Source organism: Bombina bombina, chromosome 6 (genome assembly GCF_027579735.1).
Source record: "Bombina bombina isolate aBomBom1 chromosome 6, aBomBom1.pri, whole genome shotgun sequence".
Classification (NCBI taxonomy): domain Eukaryota; kingdom Metazoa; phylum Chordata; class Amphibia; order Anura; family Bombinatoridae; genus Bombina; species Bombina bombina.
The window spans coordinates 897129594-897142417 of NC_069504.1; the positions used below are offsets into that span (position 1 = coordinate 897129594).

Consider the following 12824-nt stretch of genomic DNA (forward strand, 5'->3'; position numbering starts at 1 on the left):
TGGTAATGCCTGTCTAGGAAGGCGAATCTGAGAAACCGATGATGATCTTTGTGTATCGGAATGTGAAGATAAGCATCCTTTAAGTCCACGGTAGTCATGTATTGACCCTCCTGGATCATAGGTAGGATGGTTCGAATAGTCTCCATCTTGAAAGATGGGACCCTGAGAAAATTGTTTAGGATCTTGAGATCTAAGATTGGTCTGAAGGTTCCCTCTTTCTTGGGAACCACAAAGAGATTTGAATAGAAGCCTTGCCCCTGTTCCTCCTTTGGAACTGGGTGGATCACTCCCATTACTAGGAGGTCTTGAACACAATGTAAGAATGCCTCTCTCTTTATCTGGTCTGCAGATAATTGTGAGAGGTGAAATCTTCCTTTTGGGGAAGAAGCTTTGAAGTCCAGAAGATATCCCTGGGAGACAATTTCCAACGCCCACAGATCCTGGACATCTCTTGCCCAAGCCTGGGTGAAGAGAGAAAGTCTGCCCCCTACTAGATCCGTTACCGGATCGGGGGCTGATCTTTCATGCTGTCTTAGAGGCAGCAGCAGGCTTCTTGGCCTGCTTACCTTTGTTCCAGGCCTGGTTAGGTCTCCAGACCGGCTTGGACTGGGCAAAATTTCCCTCTTGTTTTGCATTAGAGGGAGTTGATGCCACGCTCGTCTTAAAGTTTCGAAAGGCACGAAAATTAGTTTGTTTGGTCCTTAATTTATTAGACCTATCCTGAGGAAGGGCATGACCTTTTCCTCCAGTAATATCAGAAATGATCTCCTTCAGTCCAGGCCCGAATAGGGTCTGCCCCTTGAAGGGAATGTTGAGAAGCTTAGACTTTGAAGTAACGTCAGCTGACCAGGATTTAAGCCATAGCGCCCTACGCGCCTGTATAGCAAAACTTGAGTTCTTAGCCGTTAGTTTGGTTAAATGAACAACGGCGTCAGAAACAAATGAATTGGCTAGCTTAAGCGCTTTAAGCTTGTCAAGTATATCATCCAATGGAGTTTCTACCTGTAAGGCCTCTTCCAGAGACTCAAACCAGAAGGCCGCAGCAGCAGTGACCGGGGCAATGCATGCAAGAGGCTGGAGAATAAAACCTTGTTGAATAAACATTTTCTTAAGGTAACCCACTAACTTTTTATCCATTGGATCTAGGAAAGCACAACTGTCCTCGACGGGAATAGTTGTACACTTAGCTGGGGTAGAAACTGCTCCCTCCACCTTAGGGACCGTTTGCCATAAGTCCCGTGTAGCGGCATCTATTGGAAACATTTTCTTAAAAATAGGAGGGGGAGAGAACGGTACACCTGGTCTATCCCATTCCTTAGTAATAATTACTGAAAACCTTTTAGGTATTGGAAAAACATCAGTGTAAACAGGCACTGCATAGTATTTATCCAATCTACACAATTTCTCTGGCACTATAATGGTGTCACAGTCATCCAGAGTAGCTAAAACCTCCCTGAGCAACATGCGGAGGTGTTCAAGCTTAAATTTAAATGTAGACATATCAGAATCAGATTGAAGCATCTTCCCTGAGTCAGAAAAATCGCCCACAGAAAGAAGCTCTCCTGCCTCAGCTTCTGTATATTGTGAGGGGATATCAGACATAGCTACTAAAGCGTCAGAGAGCTCTGTATTTTTTCTAGTCCCAGAGCTGTCTCGCTTTCCATGTAACCCTGATAGTTTGGACAATACCGCTGTAAGGGTATGATCCATAACTGCCGCTATGTCTTGTAAAGTAAACGCCATGGGTGCGCTATATGTACTTGGCGTCCCTTGAGCGGGAGTCAAAGGTTCTGACACGTGGGGCGAGTTAGTCGGCATAACTTCCCCCTTGTCAATTTCCTCTGGTGATAAATCTTTTAAAGACAGAATATGATCTTTATAACTTAAAGTAAAATCAGTACATTTGGTACACATTCTAAGAGGGGGTTCCACAATGGCTTCTAAACATAATGAACAAGGAGTTTCCTCTATGTCAGACATGTTTAAACAGACTAGCAACGAGACCAGCAAGCTTGGAAAACACTTTGATAAATGTAAACAAGCAAAAAATAAAAACGGTACTGTGCCTTTAAGAGAAACAAATTTTGTCAGAAATTTAAAAACAGTGATAAAAAGCAGTAAATCTTGCAAAATTTTTACAGTGTGTATAATAGACTAACAGAGCATTGCATCCACTTGCAAATGAATGATTAACCCCTTAGTTTCAAAACCGGATCAAAACAACGATAGAAACGTTTTTTAACAGTCACAACAAACTGCCACAGCTCTGCTGTGGCCCTACCTGCTCATTCAACGACTTTTGAAGGCACAAAAACCCTTTGTAGAGGTCCTAAGTGTTCAGGGGACTCCTTCAGGGAAGCTGGAAGTCTCAAGCTGCAAAAACTACTGCACGATTTAGGCCTGAAATTAGGCCCCTCCCAACCTGTACTCACAGTGAGAGGGCCATAAAAAACTATCCCTAGGCAAAATCTAGCCAGCCATGTGGAAAAACTGGGCCCCAATAAAGTTTTATCACCAATATGTAGAAAAAAACGTTTAAACACTTCCAGCAAACGTTATCTTATTTTCAGTAATGTGAGAAAGTAATAAGAATATTACCTTTTACAGCAAGCATGATACTAGTCGTTATTAAATCACTGTAATCAGGCTTACCTTAAATAAATCCGGTATTAACAACATTTTCTAGCATATCATTTCTCTAGAAAAATTTAAACTGCACATACCTCATAGCAGGAGACCCTTCACGCCATTCCTCCAGCTGAAGTTACCTCATCTCTTCAGTTATGTGTGAGAACAGCAATGGATCTTAGTTACAACCTGCTAAGATCATCAAAAACCACAGGCAGACTCTTCTTCAACTTTCTGCCTGAGGCTAAAACAGTACAACTCCGGTACCATTTGAAAATAATAAACTTTTGATTGAAGATAAACTACTTACATTTACCACATCTCTCTAGCTACTTTCTATCTTGTCGAAAGCTGCAAGAGAATGACTGGTAGTGGCAGTTAGGGGAGGAGCTATATAGACAGCTCTGCTGTGGGTGATCCTCTTGCAACTTCCTTTTGGGAAGGAGAATATCCCACAAGTAATGGATGATCCGTGGACTGGATACACCTTACAAGAGAAAAGTTAACGATTTTTTTTTATATGATTGCATTTGGTGGTGAAACAGTGGCATGGATTATACCAAAATGGGCCTAGATGAATACCTTGGGTTGTCTACTAAAAAAATAATATATATAGTTTTGATAGGTAAATAAAAAAATTCAAGGCTCTATTTATGTTTAAATGGAGTGATAGCAAAAATGCTAAGGTACTTTAGGCAAGTTTTACTCAAAAATGTCCAGTTCTTAAGGGGTTAATGTACCTTAAAGGACACATCAGGACTATCTAGGGTCAAAACTTACTGATAATGATTGACAGCAGGATGCCATACAACTCACTGATTTGTCTATCCATCTACCATTATTCATACTACAAAGAGTAACTGAACATGATGCATCGTTCTTTTCCTTTCACAAAGGGGCCTGATCAAAGTCATGAACTAGATAATTAATTGAGATCAAAAGGTGGCATTGAACTCCCTGGTGTATAACAAATTACAAAGAAGCGTGATACAGTAAATAGTCACCATTACCCATATAATTACTCCCCCCATAATCTATACACATTGATCCTTTTATATTTGCTTGTGTCCAGTTGTTAGAGAAAACAAAATAAAGAGAAACACACACAACTATTTATTTTAGAAGATAAAAATTTTATTTTACAATATTATAAAGCAGCTGTACATCAAGCATCACACCAATCCGTCCCCTTTATATAAACATAGTAACAGGTAATTCTTATTCTCTGCAAAAAATCTCACTGTGTATAAAATTATTATGGGCACATTGTGCTTAAAATGCAAAGTCTATACAGCTTACAGATGGACCGCCTCACCACAAGGGATCCAGTAAACAAAGTATTGCATATATATGTGTGTAGATTGCGCTTTAGGTTTACACACATACACGTAGGAACACATGGTGTATACCCCACATGTTAAAGGTGAGAAAATCAAAACACAACACAAATGATATCCCCAATTTCTAGCACGGGGAGGGAAGCAGCTTCTGTCCTACAAATTGCCAAAGGCCTTTTTTTATGAATACAAAGCAAGTTGGGGTTGTGGCAGCAATTATGGATAACAAAAAAAAAAATGTTCGACAGTCCATCTTGCTTGGACGTTAAAGGGGCATTAAATACCTCTTGATTTTGTGTAGAGTCTCACACTCCCTATTGAGAGGCCAAAAAAACAAAATCTATAAAAATAGCTTTTCAAAATGATGCAAAATTGCCTAAAGCAGCTGTTTAATTTGCAGCATTTGAAGGTTACAGAATTTTGCTTTTGGGTTTCTCTAGGCAGCGTGGGAAAAATAAAATATTTAAAGTATTTAATGTCCTTTTACTGCGCGTGTATGGATGTCTGGGCCTTCTTAAATACCCTGTAAAATATAGGAGGAGATTCATCTTACACACCATTTGTATATGTAGCTAAACTGAAGTGTCATCAATTAGGGAAGAGTTGATAGGAATAGCCAGATGCCAATACAAAGAACAAGTGGGCAATCTCTTGCCAGCTTTACTATGTCCTATATTGTTCTATAGAGCTGTTTTACAGAGTTAGCTTTAGTGAAATTGCTACAAAGAGAATTATAGGAAGAGCTGGTGAACATGGAGACATTTCAGTGAAGCTATTTTAGGGCAAAAGATGTGCAAGAACGATACACCAGAAAATCTATTCAGACAATACCTGCTTTTTCTGGCCCCTAAACTATATTTAGCCTCGGTGTAGTAATTATTTTGTCCCTGGCTGGTTTGTGATAGACACCTCACATGAAGCTTTTTGTAAACAAAAATTATATCAGCATGGTCTGAACACTCCCAGCCTTAATTACAGGACAAAGAAATGCAGCCAGGTTGAATTTATTGCACTTTTAAGTATTTAAAAAACAGAACATTTCAGGAAGGAGTATTGTATAAGATAAATTAACTTTCATCTAAAACTTAAAAAAAAAGAAAAAGTATCTTTAAGGGATATTGTAATGCAAAAAAAGCATCAAGTGCATATGATTATTGCACTACTGACCCCTGCTTGTAATGGGTTTAACTCCAGTAAAGAGGTTAACTACATAGATAAAGCCAGGCTTGGGAGTCACAAGTACTACAGCGAACAAACAGGAACTCTCTGGGGATTGGCTGCTACATGTAACTGTTGCTCCTGATTGGCTCACAGTAACTGGGGAGTAACAACGCTTGCAGTTCCCAAGTGGGACTTTACCTATGTGCTTTATGCCTGTGTGGATGTTAAACACATAGTAAGCTTGGGTTAGTAATGCAAAAATGAAAGTCTCTAACTAATTTTTGCATTACACTGTCCATTTAATTTGTACCTGTTGTCCTTCCATCTCTGGTGTGTTCTCCAACCAAAAACTCTTTAATAAATGAAGTATGATGATGTATATATTGTTGGCTGACAAATAGGAAGTGGCAGGTACAATATGATCTTGCAATGTTTATAAAGCCATTTGTTTTTACAATTGTATAAAAAGTATGTTTATTTTATACAATACCACTTTATTAGAGCACATTGTCAAAAAAAAGGTTTAAATCTATGTCTTTATATAACGAAAAGCTGATGAACTCCAAGTTATCCCTATTTAGCTAAAGAACAAAGGATGTATCCTGAATCGTAGCGCTGAACTTACAGAAAAAGCTTCCAGCATTAGTGTTTAAACATAAGACAGATGACAAATAGTTAATCTGTTCTTGTGGGGTCTCAGGGAACCCCCCACCCCACCCCACACACATTTAATGTATTGAAACCTGTGTATTTACTTAACCCTCACAGTGTTCAGAAGGGATATCAGAATAAGAAGTCAGAGAATATGTGGCTACATACAGCCAACAATTCTCACTTTACAAATGCACTTTTTCTTTCAAATAAAAATCTGTTTTCTTTAAAAATTTATTTATTTTCTCCCACCCCTTTAGCATGTAAAATAGAAATTATTTTTTAAATAAGACCGAGCAGGGAGAGACACACAGCACCACTTAAAGTAGTTTACATACTTAGGGGTAGCTTCTGTTGCAATTGGAAAGATTATGAACATTTATTTCAACAAATCTCTCCATTAAACACTAAATACATTTTTTAAACTTAGTATTGAGGTTATTCCCCACCTCTCTCTTCTCATGAGTGCCCCAATGTAGAAATCTAGCTTTCACTGCATTATATTGCTGACATGTGTTTTGTATATGTACAGCAACTGTTCTTCAGGCACCTGCAGTAAAACCCAAGTTCCAAAATGGCTGCACCCAAAATTATGGTGAGGGTTATGAAATTTAGTGTTTAATGTCAGTTTAACATGTTTTGCATTGTTATAGTTAATTCTGCAATAAGCTTTTCAACTGGAAAATAAGCTACCCATTGATTAGGATCTTTGGAATCCAGGAGGCTACAGAAACAATTATCATAGCATAATTACATGTGAGCAGTTAAAGTGCATTAGGAGTCCTAGTATTCTGCTCTTAAAATATGGTGAAAAAAAAAATCCAAAGAGAAGATGTAAGATCATATCAACATGTGATATCATTGAAAGATTGAGACTATCCCAATGATTGTCAACACAATAGATATATAAATAAAATGTCAGTCAGAACATCCTCTCTAAACTCACTTTTTTTTTTTTATCATTTTCATTTTTCACACGACTTTGCTTTTTTATTCAATGATATCACAAATTTATGGACAAAATAAAACAAACAACTAAATCTTTAGAATTTTTTTTTCTATAATGTCTCAGATCTTTTTTCCCCATTATTCCAGAGCCAAACTAATACTAATCATAGACATCAGCATGTATAACACACCATAATCTAAAAGTTAGCAATTCTCAAGTGTGATTGATAAAGGGTTGGAGCTTGGCACCTGTCGTACCAGTGGCAGTTTTTGGTTTCTGGCTGAGTCTCTGTTTTAAAATTCAGTTGTGCTTGGCTCTGCCCCCTTTTAGGTAAGTCTTCCAACGTCGAACAAAGTCTTTAAAAATTGGGGACCCGTCTACACTGGCTAGGAGCTGCAGCTGGTTTATGTGTGTTGTGTGGTAGTCCCAGCGGGCAAGATTAGGAGCAATGCCTAGCATGAAGTGTCTTAAGTCATAGATGGTACCAGATCCTGTGTCATAAAGAGGTAACATGGCTTTGAGGGAGTCTATCCCTCGATCATACAACAGCCGTGCCTCTTTTCCGTTTTTCTCTCCCGCTGTCTCCTTGAGGTCATAAAGGCCTAACAGAGCATATATGAAGCCATTCAACACAAAAGAACTTGGGGTTGTGGGGTACTCTTCATACCAGTCATATTTGTTCATGAACACTGCTTTTACCCCATGCTTTTCTGAAGAAAGCTTGAAAGGAGCTGTTGCTTTAAGAGCAGAATCCAAGAATACCTGATCCTTAGTCAACAGGTAGGCACGGACCAGTGTGGATATGGCCTGTCCTTGTGCCATGGCAGAGTACCAACCTGGCTCCAATGCTCTGAACCCCTCCCCTAACTTACGGGTTACCATGATTGGCCAGCCACCCTTTGCATCCTGATTTCTCACAAGCCAGTCACCGGCAGCAAAGAAAGCAGCCATATGGGAAGTGGTTGAGATAGTAACATTGTCCAGAAAACCGCTACCCTTCACTATGATCCGTACTACTTTCTTAGGCATGATCTTGGTTTGTCTTACAGCCTTAGTGTTTGATAACCCCACCCCCTTCTTCAGATCAGTCACCAGATCACGAGTAAGTGTACTCCAAGACAATCGGGGTCCTATCCCATAGAAAACATCATGGTCGTGAAACGCGATGAGTTGTGGGTTGGTCATATAGTGAATTGTAAACAACTGGTTCTTTTCAGTAGTTTCCAACACTACAGAAATGCTGCCATTGGTCACAAATTTCAAATCAAGAGAGATGATGAAATCTCTTGTGTTTCCCAAATTCAGTGAAGCTCCATCCGAGTTATCTGTGGGTAGTAAAATATTGGTTAGTTGTTTTCAAAATGTGTTATGAAAGTTATAAAAGAAGAAATATTGCAGGACTAACCATAATGAAAAAAAAGCAAATTCCTTTTCTTAACTCAAACCTGTAAAAGTATTTGCCAGATAAGTATGCTCTGCCTACTAAAACTAATTGACAGAAATATAATTCAATTAGGGGGCACTTCCTAACTGTTTTTATAAATACGTTTATGAAGTTGCATGCTTCCTTACTGTATATGTCAGCACAGTCTGAGTAACTTCATATGGCTGGGCACCAAATTCTGCAAATACTTAAGACCAGATCAATTTTACAATTGAAGCAAATTTGTTGTTCATTGTTCACTGTACAACTTTAACACTGCATAATTCAATATCAATTCAAAAAAGGTAGACTTTTGCATTAGCTGTAGCTTGTTTTCTCTTATTCTTGAGAATCATTTTCTTGAGAATTAGGCAAGTACCAAATATTTCATAAGGTGTATAGCTATGTAGATAGAAAAACTAATCCAATTGGCCAAGGAAGCCTTATACATTATTTTCCTTTTTTAAGCCCGATTAAATGACAAACAAATAAAAATAAAGAACAGATCCATTTACATGATTCCCATAACTAAAACAGAATTTTTCAGAACTTTCATAGCATTAGGCCTTTGTAAAAGAGTTACACTTTTTATTCCACACTCAATTTGATAGAGTAAGCCAGACTTTATAAGAGGCCTTAGTGGTATATGGGTTACAGGAATGGAACAAAATGCAAATCTACTCATGTAGTTACCAGTTATGCTTTGGTAATGAAATTAACCTTGGGACAAAGTACTGGGAATTTGGGGAAGTATGCTGTGATACTTACCTGCCAATGAAATTAGAGCAGAGAATCATATCATTCTTGGTGAATTGGACATGGGATAATTAGTCTTATACCAGTGAGCTTATTTTCTGAACAACTCAAAAAGAGTTAACTATTCATATGATTGCTAGTATTAAATGGGTCACCTTTTAGTGGGGTTATTTAAGCTTAACTGGAGCTTTTTGCTAGTATTTTAGATTTGTATAGGTTGAACTCGATGGACTTTGGTCTTTTTTTCAACCTTATCTACTATGTTACTATTCAAAAGAAGAACACATATACAAGGTTGAATTTCATGGAATCACCATTGTACCTAGTGCTTATATAATTGATGAGGTCTGCGTCTAGCACAATACTTTCTTTACAATTTCCTTTGAAGCAAAAAGTATATCTAGCTCTGGAATGATCATTTTTAACTCACTTGAGTTCAAGGGACAGTCTACTTATCTATCTTTTTAAACAATAAAAGACACTGATAGTTCATGTATGCCAAATAGATAACATTGTGCTCAATCCCGTGGAGTTATTTTGGAAGCAGCACTAATTGGCTAAAATGCAAGTTTGTTAATACTGAGATAAGGGAGCAGTCTGCAGACGCTTAGATATAAGGTAATCACAGAGCTAAAACTTATATTAATAGAACAGTGTTGGTTATACAAAACTGGGGAATGGGTAATAAAGGGATTATGTATCTTTTTAAACAAAAAGTTTCAGATAGACTGTCCCCGTTAATGGTCTAAAATGGGAAATGTACTTCTCAATTAAAGGGATATGAAACACCTTTTGTGATTTAGATTAAAATTGCATGCTCAAACAACTTTCTAATATACATCTATAATCATTTTTTCTTGGTATCTTTTGTTGAAAAGAAGGATCATAAGCTCAGGAGCCTACTAATGACTAGAGAACTATATGGCAGCAGTTTTGCAAGAATGTAATTAATTGACAAGAGCACTAGATGGCAGCACTATTTCAAGATAATACCAATATGGTAACCCTAGGACTGTTATCGATCTCACTGCAGTCATGCTGAAAGTACCTATTTGATGAGTTATGTAAGCTATCACAGACACCAGTTGTGCCTACAAATTAGGTCCTGTAGTGCTGATCCTGCTTCTTTGAAAACAGAATTTATGTTTACCTGATAAATTTCTTTCTCCAACGGTGTGTCCGGTCCACGGCGTCATCCTTACTTGTGGGATATTCTCTTCCCCAACAGGAAATGGCAAAGAGCCCAGCAAAGCTGGTCACATGATCCCTCCTAGGCTCCGCCTACCCCAGTCATTCGACCGACGTTAAGGAGGAATATTTGCATAGGAGAAACCATATGGTACCGTGGTGACTGTAGTTAAAGAAAATAAATTATCAGACCTGATTAAAAAACCAGGGCGGGCCGTGGACCGGACACACCGTTGGAGAAAGAAATTTATCAGGTAAACATAAATTCTGTTTTCTCCAACATAGGTGTGTCCGGTCCACGGCGTCATCCTTACTTGTGGGAACCAATACCAAAGCTTTAGGACACGGATGAAGGGAGGGAGCAAATCAGGTCACCTAAATGGAAGGCACCACGGCTTGCAAAACCTTTCTCCCAAAAATAGCCTCAGAAGAAGCAAAAGTATCAAACTTGTAAAATTTGGTAAAAGTGTGCAGTGAAGACCAAGTCGCTGCCCTACATATCTGATCAACAGAAGCCTCGTTCTTGAAGGCCCATGTGGAAGCCACAGCCCTAGTGGAATGAGCTGTGATTCTTTCGGGAGGCTGCCGTCCGGCAGTCTCGTAAGCCAATCTGATGATGCTTTTAATCCAAAAAGAGAGAGAGGTAGAAGTTGATTTTTGACCTCTCCTTTTACCCGAATAAACAACAAACAAGGAAGATGTTTGTCTAAAATCCTTTGTAGCATCTAAATAGAATTTTAGAGCGCGAACAACATCCAAATTGTGCAACAAACGTTCCTTCTTTGAAACTGGTTTCGGACACAGAGAAGGTACGATAATCTCCTGGTTAATACACTGAAAAGAGAAAACAAAGGGCTAGTTTACAAGTGGAGCGCTATTTAAAGGGACATAATACTCATATGCTAAATCACTTGAAACTGATGCAGTTTAACTGTAAAAAGCTGACAGGAAAATATCATCTGAGCATCTCTATGTAAAAAAGGAATATATTTTACCTCACAACTTCCTCAGCTCAGCAGAGTAAGTTCTGTAAAAGGTTATACTAAGCTGCAGCCCAGCTGCAGGTAAAAAAAATAAAAATAAAAAAAATGAATAAATGAACAGCAGCCAATCAACATCAACAGTGCTGAGGTCATGAACTCCTTTACTGTGATCTCATGAGATTTGACTTAACCCTCATGAGATTTCATTGTAAACTTCCTTACACTGAATAGGGAAATAAGATGAGTGTGAACGAAAGCTCGCTCCTTCTGCTGTCCCGGGACAGACATACTGATTTGCTGCTTAGAAGTCCTTTACAATGGGATGTGGCTACTGAGGAACTTTTGAGGTAAAATATCTTTCTTTTTTACATAGAGATGTTGAGATGATAATTTCTAGTCCGCTTTTTACAGCTGTGCTGCATTACTTTCAAGTGTTTAAACATTTGGGTATTATGGCCCTTTAATGCTCCTGCTTGAGCGTTAACTGCCCTAGAAGTAAGCTTTTTGCACACGTTGGGTTGCGATCGTATTAGAAGTTGAAAGTAAACTATTTTTGCTTGCACACTTAGTTGGCAAAAGTAAAAAGCCGAACTTAGGATATTGCGTGCGTGATAACCTTTTCCCCCATAGAAGTCAATGGAGCAAAAAAAGTGGAAAAACTAAATTTATGCTTAACTGATAAATGTCTTTCTTTTCGGACATGGAGAGTCCACAACATCATTCCAATTACTAGTGGGATATTAAACTCCTGGCCAGCAGGAGGAGGCAAAGAGACCCCCAGCAAAGCTGTTAAGTGCAACTTCCCTTACCCTCATTCAGCCAAAGGAAAATGGAAAAAGAAGAAACACAAGGGTGAAAAGGTGCCTGAGGTTTACTAAAAAAAACTGACGAATTATAAAGAAAAAAGAGGGCGGGGTCACGGACTCTATGCCCGGAAAGAAAGAAATTTATCAGGTAAGCATAAATTTTGTTTTCTTTCCTATGGCATGAGAGTCCACAACGTCATTGGGAACAAATACCCAAGCTAGAGGACACAGAATGAACAGGGAGGGAGAACAAGGCAGGAGGACCTAAACAGAAGGAATCACCGCTTGAAGAACCCTTTTCTCCCAAAAGAGGCCTCAGTCGAGGCAAAAGTATCACATTTGTAGTATTTGGAAAAATTATGCAAAGAGGACCATGTTACCGCCTTGCAAATCTGTTCCACAGAAGCTTAATTTTTTAATGCCCAAGAAGAGGAGACAGCCCTAGTGGAAAGTACCTATTTGATGAGTTATGTAAGCTATCACAGACATACTTATGGACTACATCCGGAGATAGATATTAAGATGACACCATAAGTAACATCACTTGGAATTCCAAATCAGTTTTAAGAGATGAAACATCTCCCTTGTGAGCTTCTCTTTTTAACCACAGGAAAAAAAAAAAAAAAGACAAAATGATCAATCAGAGAAAGGTGTTTTACCTCTAATGGTCTCATAAAAACCATGCAAATAGCACTATATCCATCAATTATTCGTGGAGGATAATTTTGGATTTCCAAATTGCTAAATTTGTTTTGCTAATTATTTTAAACTTAAAGAAACCCATTAATTTTATCCAAAATGACTCAATGTATGAAGATGTCTTACAAACTTGGATAGAATGGTTTTCCAAAGAAAGCAATGAAATATCTGAGGCACGTCCCAAGTCTGGTTGACAGATAACTTATTTTAGTGTGGCTTTATAGGGATACCATGTAAGTATTA

At 38.3% G+C, this 12824-nt stretch overlaps 1 protein-coding gene across 4 annotated transcripts in view; it reads right to left on the minus strand.

Moving 5' to 3' along the window:
- Positions 1-3740: 3740 nt before the first annotated feature.
- The window catches only part of GLCE (glucuronic acid epimerase), a 416991-nt gene continuing 407907 nt past the window's right edge, over positions 3741-12824 (minus strand). For all 4 annotated transcript variants that reach the window (XM_053718496.1, XM_053718497.1, XM_053718494.1 and 1 more), the window contains one exon: positions 3741-8051. In XM_053718496.1, the coding sequence (XP_053574471.1) occupies positions 7027-8051 (1025 nt within the window). In that variant the 3' untranslated portion in view covers positions 3741-7026. The remainder of the gene's footprint in view (positions 8052-12824) is intronic.